This window comes from Pogona vitticeps, chromosome 2, assembly GCF_051106095.1.
Source record: "Pogona vitticeps strain Pit_001003342236 chromosome 2, PviZW2.1, whole genome shotgun sequence".
Classification (NCBI taxonomy): Eukaryota; Metazoa; Chordata; class Lepidosauria; order Squamata; family Agamidae; genus Pogona; species Pogona vitticeps.
This window is the reverse complement of record NC_135784.1, coordinates 176,387,027-176,413,387: the sequence shown is the minus strand read 5'-3', so window position 1 is coordinate 176,413,387 and position 26,361 is coordinate 176,387,027. Positions and strand designations below refer to the sequence as shown.

The window sequence follows — 26,361 nt, the reverse complement described above, 5'->3', positions numbered from 1 at the left end:
TAAGTCCAACACAAAAGTCCACAGAATTTGGCACACACAGCATGAAAACCTATTGTGTATCAATAGTAGCAAATTGCCATTGATAAAGGATGTCTGTTAAGTTTTGTGGTATACACAACTCATATACATTGTGACAAAGTTGCACGCAGCCCAAAAACACCAGACAAAACCTTTACTCTGTGATAATCTGCCACAGTTTATGATGTCATTTCCCTTCTGCACACATATCTGAGCAACAGGATTTCAGCCAAAGTCAACTTGGGCTAGATCAGTGATGGCACGTGGAGCCCTTTCTGCCAGCACGTGAGCCATAAATTGCCGGATCACTACTCCCCCCCTGCAGCCAAACCTGAAAAGGCGGCTGTAACCACGGTGCTGGTGCCCAGACAGGCAGTGGGTCAGGATCCGGAGCAGCTGGTGCTGGTGGAGAATCTGGAGTGGGTTCTCAAGGCACCTCCATGCCCGGGATTCTCCCTTCCACCGCCACTTCCGGTTCCACTGCCGCCACAGCTGTGGCATACCACCTGCTTATTTTTCCTTCTTCTTCCCAGTTTGGCCACGCGAGCCCAAAAAGGTTCGCCTCCGCTGGGCTAGATGATGCTCTGTATTTGCACAGATTTCAAATTTTGTTTAATCCATTCAAAATTAAAATGAAATCTGACATATTGGTTATTCCTAGATGAACAATGCAGCCTTACTGAGGCAGAGAATTGCAATTGTATTAATTTTTTAAGATGCCACAAAGAAAATGGGAAGAACACTCCTGCCACCATCTGTGAGGAAGAAGCAACAAGCCATGCTGTCCAACAAGATTTTAACCATTCCTTGTAAGCATGTGGCAGTGCTGTCAATGAGCAGAAAGCAATGCTGTCAAGAGGCCAGTCTCTGTAACAAGCCTGGACTCCTAGCAGGATCACCCGAGGTAGAATGGTCACATTCTGAGGCAACAAACTAAGACGCATCCACCCTCTTCAGTGCTACTTCAAGGCAGCAGCTGTAGCTGAAGGTGGCACTGATGGACGAGGCAATGGCCATGACACTCCAGCTAACTTTTGTTAAGACTACGCAGATGGTGGCAATGGTAAACCCCTGCTGAATTTTCCTTACCATGAAAACCCTATGATGAGACAGTCCAAAATTATAAAAGAAATAATGCTGGAAGATGAGACTCCCATGTTGGAAAACACTCAATTTCTGGGGAAGAGCAAAGGACAAGTATAAATAGCCCTGCTACTAATGATGCAACTAGATTAATCTGAAAGGACATCTAGTGGTTGACATGCACAGAAGTGAAAGGAAAATCCAATGCTGCATAATACATACAACTGGAACATAGAATATGACAAATATAAATCAAGCTAAACTTGAAACCATAAAGCAACAAATAGAATGCATAATCATTGCAATGCTGGGGATCAATGAACTAAAGTGGACTGGAATGGGATATTTTCAGCCAGACAACTATGAAGTGTTCTACTCTGTAAATGATAAACCCAGAAGAAATGGTGGCTCTAATACTGAGGCAACATGTAACATAAATAGTGGCTATAACGCAGGTCTAACCAAATAATATCAGACTCTGTGCTAAACCTATCAACATAACCATCATTCAACTCTATGCTCTAACTACCATGTTTCTCCAAAAATATGACAGGGTCTTAATTTTTGCTCCAAAAATGCATTAAGGCTTATTTTCAAGGAGATGTCTTATTTTTTCACATACAGTTTGTTCAAATACAGTCATCTCTTCTTCTGGTTAATGTACAATGGCGGAGGACGGGATTTCACTTAACTGGGGCTTATTTTTGGGGTAGGGCTTATATTATGAGCATCCTGAAAAATTATACTAGGGCTTATTTTCAGGTTGGGTCTTATTTTGGGGGAAACAGGGTAACAATGCTGAAGAAGATGAAACTGTAAGCTTTCATGTAAGCATCCAAGAGGAAACTGTTCAACATCAAAACAAGACATGCTTATAATCATAAGTAACTAGAATGCAAAAGTAGAGAATAAAGCAGAACCAAATGTTGGAGAATTTGGCCTAGGGGTACAGAAATGAAGCAAGAAAACGACTCATAGTTATGTGAAGCCAGCAATCTGTTTATTGAAAATAAATGCTTCTCCAAATAGAGCTGTACACATAGACATCACCAGATGGTCAACAAAGAAATCAAACAGACTATGTAATTGGAAGAAGGACATGGAGAAGCTGTATTCTCTCTGCCAAAACAAGAACAGGAGTGGACTGTGGTACTGATCATGAACTGTTAATATCTGACATTAGAGTAAAGCTTAAAAAGAACACTATATAGTACCAGAATATAATTTAAACAACATTTCTGATCAATTTAAAGTCCACATAAGGATCACAACTGTACTACTAAATTGATCATGAGCCAGAAGAACTGTGGATTAAAACTGGATATACTACTAAGGAAGAATGCAAAAAGACATTTCCTGTAATAGAAAGAAAAGAAAAGATGGATGATGGAAGAAACAGGAAAGAAGCCTGAAAATTGTTAAGGACAGGCAAGAAGCAAAAGTAAAAGATGACAGAAGCAAGGTCAGAATCCTGAATGCAGCTTTTCAGCAACTGTCGCACAGAGACAAAGAGAACTACAGTGTTATAATTGTCAATGCAAAGATACAAAAGAGAATAAGAGAAGAGGAAAATCAAGAGATCTCTTCCAGAAGATCCAAGAAATCAAAGGGAAATTTAAGCCTAGGTTAGGAATGCTGAAGGGAAGCACAATCTCAGACCAGGATCAAATAACGAGAAGGTGGAAGCAGTATTCTGAAGATTTATACAGAAGAGATAAATAGATGACAGACTCCTTTGAAGAGGAATCCTATGATAAATAATTGCAATTTTAGAAAGTGAAGTGAAAGATGTTCTAAAAGCACTGAGAAGAAATAAATCACGAACTGTAAATAGGATACAGATAGAAGTCTTTCAAGTCACAGAGACTGAAGCTATCAGAATCCTAACAGGAATATATCAACAATTACAGAAAATAAAACAATGGCCCACAAATTGGAAACATTCAATATACTTTCCAATCCTCAAAAAAGGAGATGCTAAGGAGCCCAGTAATTATACAACTGTTGCTCTAAGTTCCCATGCAAGCAAAGTGATGCTCAGGGTTTTGCAACAAAGGCTTCTATCTTATATGAGGTGAGAAATGCCTGATATTCAAGCTGGATTCTGAAAAGGAAAAGGCACTAGAAACCATATTGCAAATATCCATTGGCTATTGGGCAAAAGATTTTCAGAAGATCAGTCTATGCTTTATAGATTATAGCAAAGCTTTTGACTGCGTGGATCATGAAGAACTATGGATGATTCTGAAAGAAATGGATATGCCTCAGTACCTGATTGTCCTGGCGTATAATCTCTGTATTGCGGACAAGAACCTACTGATAGAACACAATAAAAGGAGAGATAGAATGATTTACCGTGGGCAAAGGTGTCAGATAAAGGTGCATTTTATCTCTCTATCTGTACAATCTGTATACAGAAAGCTTAAGTAGATTCAGATGAAGAAGTAGTGAAAATTCGTGAAAGAAACATCAATAATTTCAAATATGCAGATAACACCATCTTACTGGCAGAAAGCAGCAATGACTTGAAAAGACTTTTAGTGAAAGAAGAAAGTGCCAAAATAGGACTGTAGTTGAACATGAAGAAGACAAAAATATAATTACAGACAAACTACTTTAATGTTGACAATAAAGAAACTGAAGTGGTGAACAATTTTGTATACCTTTGCTCAATCATCCTTCTTCATGGATTGCTGCCATGTCGTGGCGAAGGGGCTTGAGTAACTCAGAGAAACTATGGGCTATGCCGTGCAGGGACACCCAAGACGGACAGGACATAGTGGAGAGTTCCGACTAAACGCAATCCACCTGGAGTAGGAAATGGCAAGCCACTCCAGTATCTTTGCCAAGAACGCCCCATGATCAGAAACAAAAGGCTAAAAGATATGACGCTGGAAGATGGGCCCCTCAGGTCGGAAGGCGTCCAACATGCTACTGAGGAAGGGCGGAGGACAAGTACAAGTAGCTCCAGAGCTAATGAAGTGGTTGGGCCAAAGCCGAAAGGACGCTCAGCTGTGGACGTGCCTGGAAGTGAAAGGAAAATCCAATGCTGCAAAGAAAAATACTGCATAGGAACCTGGAATGTAAGATCTATGAACATTGGGAAGCTGGAGGTGGTCAAACAGGAGATGGCAAGAATAAACATCGACATCCTGGGCATCAGTGAACTAAAATGGACAGGAATGGGCGAATTCAGCTCAGATGATTATCATATCTACTATTGTGGACAAGAATCCCGTAGAAGGAATGGAGTAGCCCTCATAGTCAACAAAAGAGTGGGAAAAGCTGTAATGGGATACAATCTCAAAAATGATAGAATGATGTCAATACGAATCCAAGGCAGACCATTCAACATCACAATAATCCAAGTTTATGCACCAACCAGCATTGCTGAGGAGACTGAAATTGAACAATTCTATGAAGATTTACAACACCTTCTAGAACTGACACCAAAGAAAGATGTTCTTCTCATTCTAGGGGACTGGAATGCTAAAGTAGGGAGCCAAGAGATAAAAGGAACAACAGGGAAGTTTGGCCTTGGAGTTCAGAACGAAGCAGGACAAAGGCTAATAGAGTTTTGTCAAGAGAATAAGCTGGTCATCACAAACACTCTTTTCCAACAACACAAGAGGCGACTCTATACATGGAAATCACCAGATGGGCAATATCGAAATCAGATTGATTATATTCTCTGCAGCCAAAGATGGAGAAGCTCTATACAGTCAGCAAAAACAAGACCTGGAGCTGACTGCGGTTCTGATCATCAGCTTCTCATAGCAAAATTCAAGCTTAGACTGAAGAGATTAGGAAAAACCACTGGGCCACTCAGGTATAATCTAAACCAAATCCCTTATGAATACACAGTGGAAGTAAAGAACAGATTTAAGGAACTAGATTTGGTGGACAGAGTGCCTGAAGAACTTTGGATAGAGGCTCGTAACATTGTCCAGGAGGCAGCAACGAAAACCATCCCAAAGAAAAGGAAATGCAAGAAAGCAAAGTGGCTGTCCAACGAGGCCTTAGAAATAGCAGAGAGGAGAAGGGAAGCAAAATGCAAGGGAGATAGGGAAAGTTACAGAAACTTGAATTCAGACTTCCAAAGAATAGCAAGGAGAGACAAGAGGGCCTTCTTAAATGAACAATGCAAAGAAATAGAGGAAGATAACAGAAAAGGAAAGACCAGAGATCTGTTCAGGAAAATTGGACATATTAGAGGAACATTTTGCGCAAAGATGAACATGATAAAAGACAAAAATGGGAGGGACCTAACAGAAGCAGAAGACGTCAAGAAGAGGTGGCAAGAATACACAGAGGAATTATATCAGAAAGATGTGGATATCCCGGACAACCCAGACAATGTAGTTGCTGACCTTGAGCCAGACATCCTGGAGAGCGAAGTCAAGTGGGCCTTAGAAAGCCTGGCTAACAACAAGGCCAGTGGAGGTGATGGCATTCCAGTTGAACTATTTAAAATCTTGAAAGATGATGCTGTTAAGGTGCTACATTCAATATGCCAGCAAGTTTGGAAAACTCAACAGTGGCCAGAGGATTGGAAAAGATCAGTCTACATCCCAATCCCAAAGAAAGGCAGTGCCAAAGAATGCTCCAACTACCGGACAATTGCACTCATTTCGCACGCTAGCAAGGTTATGCTCAAAATCCTACAGGGTAGGCTTCAGCAGTATGTGGACCGAGAACTCCCAGAAGTACAAGCTGGATTCCGAAGAGGCAGAGGAACTCGAGACCAAATTGCTAACTTGCGCTGGATTATGGAGAAAGCCAGAGAGTTCCAGAAAAATATCTACTTCTGCTTCATTGACTATGCGAAAGCCTTTGACTGTGTGGACCACAGCAAACTATGGCAAGTTCTTAAAGAAATGGGAGTGCCTGACCACTTTATCTGTCTCCTGAGAAACCTATATGTGGGACAGGAAGCAACAGTTAGAACTGGTCATGGAACAACTGAGTGGTTCAAAATTGGGAAAGGAGTACGGCAAGGCTGTATATTGTCCCCCAGCTTATTTAACTTATATGCAGAATACATCATGCAGAAGGCTGGACTGGAAGAAACCCAAGCCGGAATTAAGATTGCCGGAAGAAATATCAACAACCTCCGATATGCAGATGATACCACTCTGATGGCAGAAAGTGAGGAGGAATTAAAGAACCTTGTAATGAGAGTGAAAGAGGAGAGTGCAAAAAACGGTCTGAAACTCAACATCAAAAAAACTAAGATCATGGCCACTGGTCCCATCACCTCCTGGGAAACAGAAGGGGAAGATATGGAGGCAGTGTCAAATTTTATCTTCCTGGGCTCCATGATCACTGCAGATGGAGACAGCAGCCCCGAAATTAAAAGACGCCTGCTTCTTGGGAGGAAAGCGATGACAAATCTGGACAGCATCTTGAAAAGCAGAGATATCACCTTGCCAACAAAAGTCCGAATAGTCAAAGCTATGGTTTTTCCTGTCGTGATGTATGGAAGTGAGAGCTGGACCATAAAGAAAGCAGACCGCCGAAGAATTGATGCCTTTGAATTGTGGTGCTGGAGGAGGCTCTTGAGAATCCCCTGGACTGCAAGGAGAACAAACCTATCAGTTCTAAAGGAAATCAACCCTGAGTGCTCACTGGAAGGACAGATCCTGAAGCTGAGGCTCCAGTACTTTGGCCATCTAATGAGAAGAAAAGACTCCCTGGAAAAGACCCTGATGTTGGGAAAGTGTGATGGCAAGAGGAGAAGGGGACGACCGAGGATGAGATGGCTGGACAGTGTCTGCGAAGCAACCAACATGAACCTGACACAACTCCGGGAGGCAGTAGAAGACAGGAGGGCCTGGCGTGCTCTGGTCCATGGGGTCACGAAGAGTCGGACACGACTAAACGACTAAACACACACACACTTGCTCAATCATCAATCAAAATGTAGAATGCAGCCAAGAAATCAGATGTAGACTGAGATTTGGTAGGGCAGCAATGAAGGAATGAGAAAAGATATGTCACTGGAGATAAAAATTAAGATCATTTACTCTTGTATTCCCAATAACTATGTATGAATGAGTGTGAAAGCTGGACAATAAAGCTAATGGGGGGAAATTATTCTTTTGAAATATGGTGCTGGAGGAGAGCTTTGCAGATGTCCTGAACTGCCAGAAAGACAAACAAGTGGGTTCCTAGAGGAAATCCAGCCTGGCCTATCTCTGGAAGCAAAAATGTTGAAAAGGAGATTGTTCTACTTTGGGCACATTGTGAGAAGGCAGGATTTTCTGGAAAAACCGGTAATGCTGGGAAAGGTGGGAGGCAGCCAGATGGACACCCTACAAATAAACTTTCTGGGCTAAAATATTCTTGAAACAATTTTTGAGGGCTTTGCGGATGCCAGTGATCTCCAAGTGTAATGGGGGAAAAACATTTGGCCTAAAAGCACATATAGTGTTGCCTCGCTTGACGAGGATAGTTCGTTCCGTTGAAATTGCTGTTAAGCGAAATCCTCATCAAGCGAAATGAAAAAGCCCATTGAAATGCATTGAAACCGGTTCAATGCGCTCCAATGGGCTAAATACCTCAGCATCCAGTGAAGATCCTCCATAGGGGCGGCCATTTTCAGTGCCTGTAAAGCAAGGAATCCCTCCTAAAACACAGCGGGGAACATTTTGCACAGCGGGCGGCCATTTTAGAGCCAACAATCATCTGTTTAAAAATCGTCGTCTAGCGAAAAATCGGTTCCCGGTCATCGTCAAGTGAAATTTCCCTATCTAAACATCGTTTTGTGATCACAAAAGTGATCGCAAAAACTTCATCGTCAAGCGGTTTCATCATTTAAGGAGGTAATCGTTAAGCGAGGCACCACTGTATTGCCCACTCCTGTACTAGAGAGATAAAACTGGCCCCAATCTTCCTGAAGTTGCCACTTTATTTTCTGGCTACTTGACAAATACTCAGTGTAAGACACTTTCACATGATTCAATTAAACAGGTAACCTGAGGCTCTGTAGGAAGGAATTCCATTACTTACAGTGGGGTCTTGATTTAAGAACGGCTCGAGTTAAGAACATTTTGACTTAAGAACCACTCTCATAGGAAAATATTGACTTGACTTACATACTTAGATTTGAGTTAAGAACTGAAAAAAAACACGTGGGAGGCAGGGAAAGTGCAAAATTTGAACTTTCAGTTAACTGTTGGCCAGTGAAAAGGGTGCCTGTCTGCTTCCTCACTCCTCCCAGCGTTTAGAGAGTGGATTGGGAGACAGTCTTCAGACTGCCCGGTACTGTACTGCCTGGACTGTATTTTCCATGCCTTCCCTGAACCTTTCTTGACCTAAGAAAAAAAGAAACAAAATATCCCCCTCTAGTGGTCGAAGGCAGAATAGCAGCTTCCCATTAGTTTCTATGGACGGAAAAGAGCAGATACGGATCAAATGGTTTTCAATGCATTCCTATGGGAAATGCAGATTTGACCTGAGAACTTTTTGACTTGAGAACCGCCTTCCAATACGGATTAAGTTCTCAAGTCAAGACCCCACTGTACTTTATTGTTATATTCAATTATCAAACTCTGAAAAGATAAGGCTTCAGGGAAAGGGATGGGCTCTCTAAATAGCTTCAGAGCCTGGATGGATAAGTCCAACAGGCCCAGATTGGTCTCTGTAGTGCTGCAAATGTATACTGTGAAACACTGAGTTGCCATAATTATTATACCTCTTAGGTAGGGGTGACAGTTACTATGTGACTGCAGATGCTCTACAGATCATGAAACAAAATAATTAAAACAAAGAATCCTATCACTGCCATGTATTCCATAGAGACAGGGCTTCAGCAATAAATAAATAAATAAATAAATAAATAAATAAATAAATAAATAAATAAATAAATAAATAAATAAATATTACTATTACTATTAATAATATTAATAATATTAATAATATTAATATTACTATTAATAATATTAATAATATTAATATTACTATTAATAATATTAATAATATTAATAATATTACTATTACTATTACTATTACTATTACTATTACTATTACTAATACTAATACTAATACTAATACTAATACTAATACTAATACTAATACTAATAATAATACTAATAATAATAATAATAATAATAATAATAATAATAATAATAATAATAATGAAGAAATGGGTGAAGGAAAGAAGAACTTTCTAGCTCCCTTGCATGTGATGGAGGAACTTAAGAACTTATGGTCATTTATGCTAAATAATCAGCAACAGGAGTGACTCAGCCGGCAGATTCCTCAGACAGCATTCTTCTCTTTCCCTGATAGGTTATCAAATCCTTTGGACTATTAAAAGTAAACACCAGGCACATTCTACATTCTGGAAAGACAAAAGTGTAGAATTGCCGCCCCCCCCCCCCCCGGCATGAAAACATTATTTCAGCTGTTGAATGGGAATCGTCCTTATCTTCCAACTGAAATGAAGTCGAGGCACAAATTACCACCCTGGATCACTTTCACTGCTCAGGAATCTCCTCAATCTCTCTTTCTCCTTGCTTCAGTTCTACTTCCACCTTCTTGGGGCAGAGCGCTCTCTTGCAGCCATGTTACTTTGTGAATTGGCCTACACGCTAGGAATGATGTTCCTCAAAAACCTGATCATCAGTATGCGTATGGGTCTCTCTCTCTGTCTATCTCTCTCTCTCTCTGTGTCTGTGTCTGTGTCTGTGTCTGTCTCTCTCTCTCTCTCTCTCTCTCTCTCTCTCTCTCTCTGTGTGTGTGTGTGTGTGTGTGTGTGTGTGTGTGTGTGTGTGTGTGTGTGTGTGTGTGTGTGTGTGTGAGAGAGAGAGAGAGAGAGAGAGAGAGAGAGAGAGAGAGAGAGAGAGAGAGAGAGAGAGAGAGAGAGAGAGAGAGAGAGAGAGAAATGGAATCATTGTATGGCGATTTGCATAAACCCTTTATGTAGGTGCCCTAAGTTGACAGTTTCATTGCACAAAGTTATCTCTTGTGAACATATATGTGCTGGGAAACTGACCAATCACTGCTACTTAGAACATGCAAGCACGGCAAACCAAATGAAAACCAGGCAACAGATGAATTGTCACTCAGCACAAGCTTAGAAGACTCCCTTGCTCCAAGGAAATAACGCAAGGGAATGCAAAGGCAGGCCTTGTTGCTTAAAAAAAAAAATCGGATACAGGGAACCACAGTAAGTTCAAAGGGAATGGGAATTTCCCCGACTTGTTTGCTTTCCTTCCCATTGTTTGCATTGTTATTACATGACTGGCTGCCTTGCTAAGTCCAAAGGTCAACATGAGTTAGAGAACAGCCATCAGTTTCTGCAAAAGGATGCAGAACCTCTGCGGGGAAGGTGAGACCTTCTGGATATTGCTGGATTACAACTCCAACCGTCCGTCACCACTGGCTATGTTGGCTGGGGCTGACAGGATCTGGAGTCCCACAATAACTTAAAGACAGATGCTCTACATCTCTGTACTATAGGCCAGTGTCTACTAAACTTACCTTAACTTCAAAATATGATCTACACTATCCTCTAAATTTTGCCTCTCCAGGGGATCAGAAGGAAAACTCTTTGGCTGTTGCTTTCAGGAGCTGAAGTTCAAAACATCTGGGCAGCCAAAGGCTCTGTGTCTAAAATATATTTCCATAGAATGTCATCCATAAAGGCACAGCTTGAGAGGAAAAAAGAGAGCTGGGAGAAACCAAGGGACAAGATTCAATCTTTACTTTTAAGCCACTGATGCAAAAGGGAGTGTTTACGTACGGGGTGAGGAATCCAGGTTCCAAATGAAAAACGATTGTTGCTATAAGTATAAAATTTCAGCATTTACCACAGTATATCAGGCAAAAAATCAATTATATTTCAGTTTAGGAGACAGGCATTTCTAATTTTACAAATGTCATTTTCTAGACCTTGGAGATACTGTAGGTTTGTTATATCAGCAGAAGCATCAGGTGTTTCCTGAACTGTGTTGAGCTTATAGGTGTAAAAATAATATGAAACATCCTTTGCAGTAGCAGCAATGCCCTGTTAGGTAAACAGGTGGTTATCACTGCAGAGCGAGACTGACACAGTAAAGACGAAGGATGGCTCTAGTCTATCCTCAGTTCACCTCAGCGCTTCTTCTCAGTAGGTCACCGTCCTCAAATGAGCCCCAGCAGAAGTTTAGAGCCCTCAATGTAAAACAACGAAGGGGACATCTAAATGGATCGTTCCCCCAGGTCCCCAAGCACCACTCCACCCCAGCTACAGAAATACAAAATTACATAATTCTTGAAGCAATAGCAGCTATAACTACCAACTTTAATGCAAAGAGCTAAAAGATTATGTGAGCATTCTGAAGAGAAAGGTGATAAAATCTACACCAAAGATGGATAGTATTTGGTTTCTTGTCTTCTTGCACATAGCACCAGAAAAACTGAGAGAAATCAATGGCAGGACTCCATCATGTGTTGGGCTATCCATAAACCCTCCCTCCTCCACCACCTCTAGGTAGCTAACACCCCTCAGGAGATAGCTGTTCAAGCTTCCAAGGCTACCCTCCATGTTCCTACCTGACACCAATGGGCTGACTCTTCAGTTCGTAGAAGCTGTCACTGCTCAGTGAGAGGATGTTCTCCAGATCAATGTCGGCCACGATCCCAGACTCTGGGAGCACAGAGTTGAGGCTGTTGGAAGAAATACACAAAGGGGTGACTCACAATAGCCAATTCTATTTTTTTTTAACTCTACAGGCTGTTATCTCACTTGATAAACCAAAACTCTAGCCCTATAAGCCACTCTCTGGATAACAAAAGATTGTCAACAGCAGATACTCTCCTGGGGAGATCAGACCAGGTGTACTCACATACGCTTCAGTTATCTGCACGGTAGACTACCATCACCATGTTTTGCATGGGCCCGTCCTTAAATGCCATTCTGGAAACTGAGATGCTTTGAGAGCTAAAAGGCTCTGGGAATCCTAGTCTGAAAAAGGAACATTTTCAACCTCTGTGCTAGATGTCTACATGAGATATGTTAGTCGTGTCTTGGAACTAGATTACTGCACGGACACCCCTCATCTCCTCTTTGGCATTGCATTCCCTTATTTCAATGGCTCCCAAGAATCCAGGTGTTCTTGGACTGCAATTCCCAGAAACTCCAGCCAGCACAGCAGGTGGCAAAGGCTTCTGGGAATTGCAGTCCATAAACACCTGGGTTACCCATAGTTGGGAACCACTGCCTTACGTGATCAACCTTTGGCAAGCATCCCCAATGAGTAAGGCATTCTCAGCTGTAGCCCAACAGAATGCTCTCCCGAGGGACCACCCCAACACTGAAGCTGATCAAAACATGGCTTCCTAGAGAGGCGTTTGATTGTTTCTGCTGGCAACAGTTGTTGGCATTGCTTTTGTTTTGCTCTTCATGGTGCCAAAGTGGAGCTATACCCTTTTAAAAACCAATCTGCTTGACTTTTCACATTTTGATAGTCCTGTGTAAAATTGACGAGCGGCTGGCTGTGTTCCTGGGCACATGCCCAGCAGCACAATCTGGCATGCGCCTAGGAATACAATCAGTACCTTATTCATGAGTGACAATTTACTGCTAAGTCTTAAGCAATGTCCCTTAAACAAGCATACATTGGCAGTGGGTGTCTACCCTGTGACTTCCAACTGATCAGGCCAGATACAGTATTGGGAATCACCAGCAGGTGTTTCTTTTGGTTCCTCTCATGACCTGCCTATAAGCTTCCCAGAAACATCTGACCGATCATAGTGGGGAACAAGGGTGCTGAGCTAGAGGGATGGCTGCGGGATCGTAGCAACTGTAGGCCAACACTACTTCTCCCCTGTCTGCTTCGTTAGTTCTATTGGACTCCTGTTATTTGGCATTAATGCAGACCATTGTATGTCATAAATACCCTAGTTGTCTAAATTCACTGATTGCCTCTTCCAGGATAGGGCTCATTTCCAGACAAAGGAACTGGCTCAAAGTAGCTCCTAGCTACTCACACAATTTAAGACTGATCATATGTCATATGCACTGACATTCTGAACCTTGGTCTTGCATCTCAGAATTGAAGGAGAGTGATAGGATTCACGAGACATCCTATCTCACTGTCACCCACACCCATGAAAGGATCCACAGACAAATGCTGGCTGGGAGCCAAGTGGAATCTCTGACTGCCTCACGAACCACTCTTGTATAGCACAGAAGAGGCATTAAACCTTGTATGGAATTGGCAACCAAACCTTGATGACTGAGCAAAGGACAGAAATGAGAAACATCTGGGATTCTGCCCCCCCCCCCACAGCTACAACGGCCCAGAATCCCACAAATGTCTAACTAAATGACGCCAGGGTTCTGCAAATTTTAGTAAGGAAAAAAAGGAGGGGGGGGGAGATCTACATTTCCCATTTCTCTTTATTATTTATTTATTTAACATATTTTTTTACCCTGCCTTTCTCCTTAAAAATGACCCAAGGTGGCTTACTTCATTAAAAGACAATATTTAAAGCTAAAAATAATGAGTAGACAAAGGCAGCTTACACCATTAAAAGACAATACAATATTTAATGCTAAAAGCGGTAAGTACACAAATATTTTAAAAGATCAAACAAATACCACTCTGATTGCCTTGGGTTGTTTTAAAAAGAAAAAAAGTGAGGGAGTAAAAATATTTTTAAATAAATAAATATTCCTGATAATGCAGAGGTGGTGGGAAAAATTCCAAACTCAAAGAGGAAAGTATAGAATGGCTGTGATAGATATGGGTTCAAAAGAAAAATACTTTGCCACAGAATACTTTGCCACAGAGTGGTCGCAAGACCAGATAGGCGGGGTATAAATAAAATAAATAAAAAAACAAATATGAGGAAGTGAAAGAGAAACCTGCTAATCGCTAAGAGAATGTTTAAAAAATCTCACCAAAAAGGAAGTAAGCAATTTTGGTGTCTGACCACAGAGAAAGCAGACTTTGCCTGAGAAAACTAGTAAACGTGGGGGTTACTGATCACCAGATTCAGGGCTACAGGACCGGCCTTTCTTTGCCCTATTATGCAAGAAAATTAATCGACCTGTCTTCCTTTCTCTAGGGGCCAAGCATGATTCAGAAAAAAGAAAGTCTTCTCTCGGAAGAGGAATCTAAAAACATTAATGAAGGTGCATACAAAGGAATAGAAATAGGTGCTCTGGGGTAAAAAGCTCAATTACTTTAAAATTATTGAAATTACATCAAATTGCTTTCTAAGCATAATAACCAATTTAAGAATATTGCATTTATTAACCTTTTCAAGTGAAGAAAAGGACTGTTTTTAATTGACAGTCAATATGGGAAATTTGATGGGCCTTCCATCTTGAAGGCACATAAGAGCAACAAACACTTCTAACAATACCACATAATATTTACATAGCACACTGCAAGTGCTCAAAATATTGCATATGGATTAACTCCAGTGCTGGGAAACATGGGGTCCTATAGTTGTTGCTAAATAATTTTTATTAGTTAGCCCAGTGGTTCCCAACATTGGATCCACAGATGTTCTTGGACTACAACTCCCAGAAATGCTGTCCAGCACAGCTAGTGGTGAAGGCTTCTGAGAGTTTTAGTCCAAGAACATCTTGGGCACCCAAGGTTGGGAAGCACTGAGTTAGCCTGCCCAATAACAAGAAATAATGGGGCTCATAGTTCAACAATATTTGGGTCCTCCATTAATCCTTGCAAAAAAAAACCTTGTAATGTAGATCAGTATCATTATCCATATACAGTGATGACACGTTTGACGACGATAATGCGTTTCAGCAAAATCGCTGTACAGCGAAATTGTCGTCAAGCAAAAAAACCCCCATTGGAATGCATTGAAAACCGGTCAATGCGTTCCAATGGGGGAAATACCTTATTGTCCAGCGAAAATCCTCCATAGGGTGGCCATTTTCAATCCCTGTATTGGTCCAGAAAACAGCGGGGAGCCATTTTGCGAACCGCCAATCAGCTGTTTTTAAACATCATCAAGCGAAAAAACGGTTCCCAAAGCAGGGACCAAATCATCGTTAAACGAAAATTGCCCACTGGAACCATTGTTTTGTGATCGCTATAGCGATCTCAAAAAAGGTATCATAAAGCAATTTCGTCATCAAGCGGGGTCATCGTTAAGCGGGGCACCACTGTATATGGGTGAGGCTGAGATTTGGCCGTTGTCTGGTGAGATTGTGACAAAGGCAACACTTGAACTCAATCTTTTTAGGAAAGTAAGGTTTTTGTTGGAACACTATTCTGCCAGAGAAGCTTGCCTGCCATTGGTTTTATTTCCTTTCTGGTGCCATTCAGTACCTGGCAGCCCTCTGTATTTCAGAGGAGATGTGCATAGTTAGGAAAAATATATTCTGTCCTTGGAATCCCCATGGAGTTTTATATAACCCGAAACAGCTAAATGTAACAAACAGATGAGGTGCTAGGGCACATCTTCCTTGTGCAATTGGGAACATTACCATGCATGTGACCGAGATGTACCCTATCATCTCATTGAAGAACCATGGCAAGTGACACAAACATGATACAGACACTAATAGGAATCTGGCCACTTTAATTCAAAATACTGTACAGTAAACAAAAACAATTACACCAATTGATGGTTGTTGTGGTGGGTTTTTACACCAATTTTTTACACCAACTGCTTCTTTCGTATATTGTGGACCGCAACATCTTAGCAAACAGTAGCAAACACAGATTAAAATAAATATTTTGTTTTTCTTAAAGTTACAAATGCTTGGATTTGGTTTTAGTTGCAATATTTGGAATTCTAAATAAAATTATTAGGTTTTGAGAGGGAACGTGGCATTTTCGCAACTATCAAAAGGGGCATAGCTTTAAAAAAAAGTTAAAGAGACACTTATCTATACTGAAGATCTATCAATTCCTAAGCATCTACAGCTGGAACTAGAAAAGTGAAGATCAGCAAATGTAAGAAGGAAAGGCTCTGACAGAAATTCATCTCCTAAGGCTCTAGCACATTCTGAAGTGTTCATGCAGGCGCAAAGTAGCACCCAATGTGTGATTTCACAGAGGCCATGATGAAGAAACATTAAGTACCACAACGGCAATGTTGGAATGGTTGCGTTGTTACATGCCATCATGTCAGAATTGTCTTACAGCCATCCTTAATAGGGTTTTCAAGGTAAATGAGGTATTTGAGGAGTGGTTTTACCAGTTCCAGCCTCCATGAGTTTCCATGGCAGAGCCAGGGAATTGAACCCATGCCCTATGCTATTCACTACATCACACTGGGTGCCCACTGAAATGGCACTATGTAATAATAATGATTATATGCCACCAATATATGATGACCCTTCCCCAAGGTTTTCTAGGTATAAAGTCCTCATAAGTGGTTTGCCAGCACCTCCTTCTGGTGGTTCTCTGAGACCAGACAGCTGGCCCAAAAAGTACAGAGGTGGCAGGGGTGCCTTCCTTCATCAGCCATCAACACGCTCCAATCTCTGCCAGCCCTCTTCCAGGAAGCTCAAAGGGGTATTTAGGCTGCGAAACCTTGGCTCTACGGCCAGGTGCAGTATTTAGACTACTGTAGTTTGGATTGAAATCCCTGTTAACTCACTATCAAGCAAGGCTATGGCCACTATCTCTGACTCTCCCAAGTGACAGAATCACTACAGTAATCATCCTGCACAAAAGCAAAGTTATAAAACTTTTAATTTACTCTTGTGAACTAAACAGAATGTATGGGGGGAAAGAGGGAGGGGGAATGATAAGGTATTCAGCCATCTATTTAACGTCAGGTCATCTGAAATTGCCCCATATAATATAATATCCGAAGTCCAAGACTCAAAGACACTCCCCAAAGCTTACTGTCCCCTCAGTTCTATTCCTATGCTTCCCACTCATCGTGCCACATCCAGCTGACTCTTCAAACCCTTCTCTCTGTTAGCTGGCACGCTTGTCAGTTATCCAAGTGGGATGTGTAAGACGCCTGCTCCTCCTGGCTCCCCTCACAATGCCTCCATAATGTGTTTATGGCAGGATCACTTCCCTCAATTGACAGAACCATGAACTAGGTAGTCCTTTTGCTTCCACCACAAATTCCTGAGTCACTCCCCATTAGTTTGAGCCATCTTTCAACTTCAGCCCTTACCTCTAGCTACTAGGATTAGAATATCGGCCAGTCCTACTGCAGGGATGGGGAACCTCTGGCCTTCCAAAGATTTGGGTTTCACCTTCTAAGCCCCAGCTACGGTTGTGAGAGTTATGCTTTGACAACTCTGGAAGGTTAAAAGCTCCCAGCCGTGCCTTACAGATTTAATGAAAAGGGTTACCTAGGTAGGATTAAAAACATATAGTACCTGGACACCTATATGTGTGCATGCGTGCACATATTTACCTTACACACACATACAGATACCAAACCTACTACATCTGTATAAGAGATCTTTATGGAGGAAAAATAACAGCTTCTTCTCACAACAGGGAAGTATCACCAGAACTGGAGGGGAACCTACTGAGCTTCGTCAAGGTGGCTCTATCATTCGTCTGCACACCAAACACTGAAATCAAATATTTCAGACGTCCGTAAAGCTTCTGGAGAAGCAATCGTGAAAGGATTAAACACAAGGACTAAACATGTTCAGTAACTACAGACAGAGAGGGATGGAAAGCCAAGGAAGCAGAAGAATGATATAGAAAAGTGGTTCCCAACCTCGGGCCCCCAGATGTTCTTGGACTATAACTCCCAGAAGCCTTTACCTCCTTCTGTGCTGGCAGGGGGTTCTGGGAGTTGTAGTCTGAGAACATCTGGGGACTCAAAGTTGGGAACTACTCATATAGAGTATGCCGTAAAAGGGTAAGATGTCTGAGTTTCGTTACCCTGAACAAGGGCAGTTCCATCGTACAACAATGTGCTGCAATTCTCACTTGTTACTGCTGGATGTACAACTGACTGCCTCAACCACAAGACCAATTTCCTCAATATACAACACATTTCCTAGTGTCTTTTCCTTAAGATTCACAGAACTGGTATGAATTCAAGGCACTGCCACTGCAGACACATCCCAGCAATTTGATGAACGAATGTGTGAGAACTGGATTGGAAATGCAAATGATACATAGCAATATCCCTCCCACCCATATTTTAAAAAAAGTAATCCATTTTGAAAGGTTTTTGTATTTTTCATCAGCATTAGGACAAGAGCACCCAACTAGCCTCCTGGAATAAAATGATCTGCACATTTAGTCGAACATCCAAATAATGTATCTCCTTGGACTTTCTGGAGGGCAGGTATAATACAAAGCAGTGGGAAACCTGGAGGAATCTTAAGACTCCAATTGTTTTAACCTCTAATAACTACCACTGGCTGCATGTAGGGCGGCAAATCTTAAGAGAGAGTGAAAGTTCAAGACCAAGATGTCTTGTAGAACAAAGGTTCCTCATCCTTTGCACAGCAGTCAAGATGCACATGACTTATAAGCTGAGCAACTCCAGTTCAAAATCCCAGAGTGAGCATGAAATCACGGTAAAGCAGTTCGCAGCTACATAATTGCTATCCTAAATACTGAGATAACAAGGTTGGCCTACTTCACAAGATTGTTTTAAAGCACACTGTAATAACAGTTATTTTAATACATCATTGTTAGCACATTCAACTTCCATACGCCATATGTGAAGCACTTTCCCTGCTTGAAATATGCTATAGCATAAATGTTCAGCATCATTTGAGCAGCAGTGTTCAAGTGTTTAATTGGTTTGGTCAATCAACTAGAAGTATTTTGGTCAATTAAGAACTTGACCAAAAACAGCATTTTGTTTAATGAGTTGAGTTTTATATAACAATTTTCAAGCATGTAGATATATATAGTCCAACTCTACACGTGTTAACACAGAAGATATTCCGCAGGCTTCGATGGGATTTTCCTCATTCCCCAGCCAGTGTGTTTATGACTGCAGCTTTAATCCAGTCCTGAAGCAAAATACCACATTCTATGGCAATTCTTTGTACAGTAGTCTTTTACACAGCCTCAGCCATGGACTTCCAAACATCCGCTTATAATTTTCACATGGTAGCACTCATTTGCAACAAAACTCAAGTTGTTACTTCTCAGTCCACAGTGTAGAGCTGCCGTAAGAACCAGCGAAACAGTTAAATTTCTCCAATGCAAAGTTTAAACACCACTGCTAAGAACCTCCAAGGAAATCTCTTACTTCTGCCACAAGTATAGACATGTAAACAAGAATACACCACACAATCCACCCTAAGAAAAACTCTCAAATCTTTGATCTTCAAAGCTCTTACATGAAATGGCCCCACTGATTAATGAGAAGTGTCCTTCCAATTAGGTTAGTTCTGATGACCAAATACATGATTTTTTTTAAAAAAAACCAAACCACATTATCTACATTTGTTTATAACAGCAAGACTTAGAGATCAAAGCGAAGAAACTAAAAGAACTAATAATAACATCAGTGTTCACTTCTTGCAGCAAATCGTAACTTTTATTTTGTTAAAGCTGCAGATCCACAAGTTCCAAAAAAACAAACACAACAACAGAAGCCCATGTCTCTCAAGGTATCAACAAGATGCTCATCAACTTACTAAAGAGCAGATGATGGACAAGACTTTAATTAATAACAATAACAAACCCCAGAAGGGGGTTTATGAAAGTAAACAGTATCTTGGATGCCCTTTTCCAAGCCCTGGAAGGTAGCTGTCTTCAGCTTCTCTTCTCCTATGACAATTTTCACTACAACTCCCACCATCTCCAAACTCCATGATGAAAGTTTCAGTCTACACTCTTCAGGCAGGCAGCACACTGGAGAAACCAGCTTCAAGGACTCAGCAGCACCCTTACTACAGAAGCTGGACACCACTTACAGCAAAATCCTAAGCATGTTGACTAAGTCCTGGGACAGTTCTGTGGAACTCCCACAGAGGCAAATGGGTGCAAGGCCTGCAATCTTTCCGAGCCCAAGTGACATCTGAACAGTGGAACTCCCAGAAAGAAGACTAGGCAGCGGGATGCCAAGAAGTTACAAAAGTCTTCCATGATGCAAATAAAACCGGTACAACATTCCAGAAGGGCAAGCCACACACCCTATTAAAAACCAAAAATACACGCAAGTTCTCTCGTTTTCTTTTTTACACAACAGCTGGGTGAGAGAGAGAGACTCCGAAAAACCTTGGATTCAGAAGTAAAATTTACTTGAATAGATTTTTTAAAAAAATAAAATAAAATAAAATCCCTTTTGAAGGGAAAAGCGCTCTTCGCTACTGAAGGGCATCAAATGAAACTATAATATATCCACCGCCAGGTCATGTATTTTTTTTTATTTAACCAGTGACCATATCTGGTGGTAACTCTCCAGAGATAGGATACCCCGGCTGTCGCCTTTTGTGCTTTATTATCTCTTGGACGGGGCGGCGGTTCACGGGGAGAGCACTTCCGACGTGGATTCTTCCAACCCACCGCTTTGAAACCCGGGAGTGCGATTCTTCCAGGCGATTGAACGAGGTGGGTATTTTTTTGAGGGGGGGGGGGAAGCAAGCTGATCAACCTCCCTAGAAAAGAAAAGTAAGAACCCTGATGGGGGCCCGGATCCCGCTCACCTCCAACCACCACCTCGCCAGCCGGACTCCTTTCCCAGCGATGCCACGCCGCGTGTCTGCTTGCCCCACCAGCCAGCCTCGGGCAAGCGAGGGCGGAGGGGAAGGGGAGCGAGCCCGGGGAGGAAGCAAGGGCTTCCGACCCCTCCTTTCCCAGATCCCGGCCGCTGGGCTGACTCCGTGCGCCCTGGGATCGGAGGGTGCCTCCGGTTTCCTGCCCCACTTTTAGGCCTCTGGCCAGGAGGGCTCGGTGCATTTCCTGGTGCGGGCCATTTTGGAGAAGCATTTTAACCGGGCATCCCTGGATGCGTGTGGGGGCAGGAGGAGGAAGAAGAGGGGGAGAGAAGCAGAAACCCGCCCTGTCTGCTTGCAGGCATTCACACGACGACGCCCTCCCCCCTCCGCAGCCTTCCCGTCGATTCCCAGGGAGGAAAAAACGCGCTCCTCGTTGCGCATCTACCCAAGCGTCCTTGTTTTGGAGCTATTAATAGCCAACCCAGGCAGGAATAAGGACGCGCGTAGAGGCGCCCGCGACAAGCAAGGCTGCTGCTCTGCGATGTGCCCACTTGGCCTCTAGGGGGCGAGCCCGAGTCCTTCCTCCAGCTCCCACAGCCACATGCTCCTCCCCTTCTCCGTCACCTGACCTCCTTAAAGGGCCCGCGCCGCATTCCGTCGCCGGGCCTCTTTTCCTGTGGGGCCGGGAAGGCGCTCAACAACGTAACGGGAGAAGGGATGAGGGTGACGCCACATTGAGCCATGAGGAGCTGGAAGGAAGCTCCGCTGAGCTCCATGAGCTTGACTTCTTAGCGGACCCATACAGGGTTGCGCTTTATACACACTTATTTCCAAGGCTGCTGCTCAGCTTGTGCCTTTAGTACTGGTGATAACCGCGTAACTACAGTCCTGGACACTCTTAGGGTGGAACAGAGTGAAGTCCCAGTGAACTCTGCGGTTACGAACAAGGCGAAGCTGAGTCTGGTTGGGCGCTTACAGCAGCCTGATCCTCCAAATCTTTATATGGAAGTCACAAAGTGTTTCGTCCATATAACGTATGCACAGTATGGGCCTGAGTTGTGCTGCCCTCAATCCATGTACAATATAGATTATTCATAAGGAAATCCCCATGCACTCAAGAGGGTTGGTGCCTCAGCCAGCGTTTTAAAGGGTTTCAGTAACTTACGAATCTGGGGAAGTGTTCTGAGAAAATTCACAGTGAAATAAATGTGTCTTTCAGGTGCTACAACACTTCTTTTCATTTCCAGTTGTATATACGCTTGGGAGTTCATTTCCCAACTGTACCTCCAAGGAACCAACCTGTGTAGCCTTGGGCAAACTGCACTACACGCAACACCCCCAGAAGACGGGAAACCACTTCTGAGTATTCTCTACCTAGAAAACCATGGAAAGGGTCACCATAAGTCAGAAATGACTTCACGGCACATGATGATGTTCAGATATCCTTGCTCATTATGTTGTTTACATTTAGATATGACATTATCTATTCATCTGGCATGCAAATGTTTAACCAGTAAATATTCTTGTTAATCCCACTTGTTTCCTGCCCTGATTCCATACAGACCAATCTGTTTTATTATTACTTGTAATTATAGTTTACTTCTTCTTAACTGCCATCACTGCTGTTCAGTTCCAAAAATGAAAGATCTATATGAGTAAAGCAAAATCTAAAATCCACATTGGGAATGCCTTTAGTAAGATCAACTATAATAACTGTAAGGGAAGGATATAATTCTTTTTCTTACAAAAATAAATAATTTGTTTTTTAACAGCACCTGTTCTGTGTGATGTCAAGTGAGGACTACAGGAAAATGTCACAATAAATCTCTGCAGTATAAGATAGGATTGGGCAACTCTGGCTGTCCAGATGCTTTTTAATTTTTTGCCTACAAACTCCCATCAGTCCTAATTACCAGATAATAGATTCTGCCAATTGTAATCCAAAATTATAGAGAAGGCCACAGTTGCATACCTCTGTTCTGAGAGAGGTGTTCTTGTCCAGAGCTCCAGCTATCTTACAATGGGAACTTAGTATTATAGTATTATTAGTGATTAGTGTTAATTTTTAGGTATGTTGTAGGTAGGGGCAAGAAGAGAAAAAAACAGCCCAGTCAGCCCTAGTTCAGTGACAGAGGTAGACAGAGCACATAATCTGCAGTCAAATGTCCCAGATTTTAAAACTGTCAAAACATCACTCCCACAGAATTTCTACCTGCATCACCAGTTCCTCACAGACCTTGTCTCTATGGGTGCCTTTACTTAGAGAGGACCGGAAACCAGGTCTTCTTGGTAGTGGCCCTGTCTCTATAAAACTCTCTTTCACCTGAGATCTGCCAAGCACCCTCGTTTTAGGCCTTTGGAAAGAGAGAGCTTTTAAAATAAGCCTTCAGAAGTATCCTTCCCCTTCCTTAGTTTTTTTTCTTGATCCCCTGTTGTATCATTTACCTCAGCTGTGGCCTTACTGTCGCTGTCTTTATTATTTTTGTTGTGTTGAAATTTTATTTTATTTTATTTTTTAATTTATGGTGGTCAGAGAGGTGGCTGTGTTTTAATACTGTTGTAGATTACCCAGAGTTGTGGCTTCTTACTGGATGGATGACAGAGAAATAAAATAAATAAATAAAACCTGGCCACTCCAGACAAGGTGTAGAGAGACACCTGTGTGAAAGTCTGGAAAACTGTGGATATGTGAATGTTTAATTTCATAGCAGGCCAACCCTAGAATAAATAACACCTGGGGGAAGAACACCTTTGCCCTCACCTTGTTCAAGTCCTGCTGGATTGTGTGCCTTCTGGAGAACTGCAAAACCTAGCAAAACAAATCTGTGGGAAGTCTGAGTTTTATCTAGCACAAATTACATCAAGCTGGGAATTGGAAATGAATACATACTTTAAAGTAATGCAGAACTCTTACCAGCCGGTTTAAAGATAACCTACTTATTTGCTTACCTGTCTATTTAGTCTATTTATAGACTATATATCTATGCTATCTCTATAGTAAAAACAGTGTCAGAGCCGTTAACAAACATTTTGAAACTAATAGTGAAGCAATTAAAATCACTGCAACAACCAAATTACGTACTTCACACTCAGTTGTTGTGGACTCTGTTTTGGAGACGCCTTTTTACTTTCCAGTTAGAGACACTCCTATTACATTTACTGTACTAACTAGAGGAAGTAGAAATGGCAAATACAGTAAATGATAGAACATAGTCTTATCCCTGTTCCACAGGTAAGAGAAACTGAAGCAGACAAAAATGATTCCCCCATGGTTACACACTATGTCTGGAAGAAAGATGCGAATTCGATCCAAGTCTTTACCATTCATCACACTAATGGGGTGGTATATAACTCAATGAAACAAACAAACAAACAAACGGGATGACTGCTGGGGTATTTTCTAACCCCATGGGAATTCCAGTATACTCAGGGTTAGAAAAATGGATAGGATTAAGGATGAGGTAACTAAGTCTTGTATTCATGAAACCTGATGAAAAATCCACTGTTGCCACCTAAATAGGCCCAATTTACTGGCAACTGGAAAGCCATTCCTGCTTTTTGCCATTACAGCAGGCTGGAAAATGGCATAGGACACTTTTTCTTCCAATACATGACACTGCCTGGGATCAAAATGTATCAGTAGCAAAATGCAATAGATTTGTGGAACAATTTTTGTCCGTTAGGTTTTTGGTCTGTTTCTTGCCTGTTAAAAAACAGCTACAACTACACAGCAACTGGCTAAAACTTGAGGACATTGTTTGCAGCTCTTCAAATGAACCATACTGTACAACCCCACTGCCCTAGAACAAAAGGCCTATCCTGGTAGCAACAACAACGACCGGAGTACAAAAAACATCCAGACTGCCTGGATGAGGATAAAATCTAGCAGGCTGGGACCATAGAGTACATGTCTCAGCAAAAATTCAGCCTGAGGCAGGCCTCTTCTAAGGAGTAGAAAGTAATGATTTTAAAATTAGTCAGCAAGAAAGCCCAAGTCTGCCACTGGATTCAGGTAAAAGTTGAGATCAGCAGAAAGTTTTTAAAAACAAGAAGTGAAAATGGCACCACGGAGAAGGACTGCTGTCAGCAAAACAGAAGGAAACTGAATCATGAAGACACTCCTTCCACTACACTTGCCAGCACCCCAATCCCCCGAGACAGAGAGAGAGAGAGAGAGATGCTTTCGTGGTTTTCAGCAAATGCAAAGCAGACATTCTGCCTCCCAACTTCTCCAAAAGTCTAAAAAAAGAATACAACTCCCACAGTCCCTGATTATGCTGGCTGGGGCTGATGCGGACTGGAGTCCAAAATATGGAGTACAGTATCAGGGGTGTTTCACCATGCTCTGCACTCAGTTCTGCACTTCCTCCCTCACATTCACATTTTGGATACATTATTTCTGTGTACAAGATGAACTTGGCTTTTCACCCCATCGGCGCAAAACAAAACAGTCCGTCGAAAGACTCTTCCCGCTCACGAGCGATCGTTGCTCCAGAAATGAGCAAAATATAGGTAGTACATACCAGCACCTCCCGCCCCTCTTGCACGGGGGATTCGCAACCCGTGCAAACACCCCGCTCTCGCCGCCTGCCTTTGGACTCACCTGAGCAGCTGCAGGGCGTCAGTCGAGCGCGGGTCCTCCACGAGGACGTAGACCGTGGCGGGGGGCGGCTCAGGGTTGGGGGGCCTCTCGCCCGTATCATGGGACATCATTCCCCTCCCCACCCACCCCCAAGTGGAGCCTCCCCGGAGTGCAAATCCAGGCCTCTCCGCAGGCTGGTCAAGATCCCAGCCTGAATCGGAAGCCCAAATGGAGAGGAGGGGACGAAGAGGGCGGCGGCGGCGGCGGCGGCGGCGGCGGCAGCAGCGGGGAGGGGGGGGCTGCGTTTAAAAGCGAGCCAGAAGCGAAATCAAGAGGAGAACCGTCCCCTCCCAAAGCTCGCGAAAAACAGCCAGCTGGGATATTGCCTCATTTTCCGGCTCAAGGAGGAAAGGGGGGGTCGGGGGGAAGGGGATCTCCACGGGAAATGACATCAGGCTTGGGATCCACCCTCTGGTGAAGGTGGGAGGAGGTAAAGGGAGAACCGGGAGGTCCTTCAGAAAGCCTCTCGTTACCAGAGGTCTTTTGTTTGTAACGGGGTTTAACTTATTTCCGCTCAGCTCAGGGACGTGATGGGACTAGCAAGCGTGCCTCTGAGTCGGTGCAGAAGGGCTGGCATAACAGATATTTGTAAAAACCCAGGTTGCAGGTCACACAAAGTGGAACCTCCTCCAAGCCTCCCTCGTGCTCTCCCTAGTTTTCATCTTTGAACTTAAAACCTTGCACGAGAAGACGACATGGCCAAAGAATGCCCCTCATTCAGCATTTCTTCTGCCCCTCTCTTGTTATTTTCATTAGATTTCAAGTATGGCTGCCTTGTGAATATCACACTGTGTATGCCACTATTAATTCGAATAGATTTATGCCCCGCGCGGGGAGAGATTCTGATGTAGATAAAGAGTATTATTGAATAGCCATCAGAGAATCAACCCATTGCTATTCATTCAGTGCCACGATTTCACCATACCGCAGCTTATATTTGCTGCAGTATGTCATATGCTTCACATTATTCCCTTTCGAACAGATGGTATGTGTTTATTATTTTAAAAAATAGAAAATCTACAGAATATATACTTTT

General features: G+C 42.6%; 1 protein-coding gene and 1 long non-coding RNA gene across 4 annotated transcripts in view; one reads left to right on the top strand and one right to left on the bottom strand.

Moving 5' to 3' along the window:
* TFE3 (transcription factor binding to IGHM enhancer 3) overlaps positions 1–25,687 on the bottom strand; it is a 52,806-nt gene extending 27,119 nt beyond the window's left edge. Inside the window, exons 1-2 of one of the 3 annotated variants that reach the window (XM_072991351.2) lie at positions 25,287–25,687; positions 11,641–11,754 (exon numbers count right to left, since the gene is read on the bottom strand). In XM_072991351.2, coding sequence (XP_072847452.2) covers positions 11,641–11,754; positions 25,287–25,396 — 224 coding nt within the window. In that variant the 5' untranslated portion in view covers positions 25,397–25,687. Of the gene's footprint in view, positions 1–11,640; positions 11,755–20,671; positions 21,273–25,286 lie in introns of those variants that run through there. The other 2 variants (XM_072991350.2, XM_072991352.2) reach the window with 2 other exon arrangements.
* On the top strand, positions 10,028–24,060 carry LOC144587099 (uncharacterized). Its single transcript, XR_013542273.1, has 2 exons — positions 10,028–20,576; positions 21,903–24,060. It is a non-coding gene; the product is annotated as an uncharacterized LOC144587099 (long non-coding RNA).
* Positions 25,688–26,361: the final 674 nt, after the last annotated feature.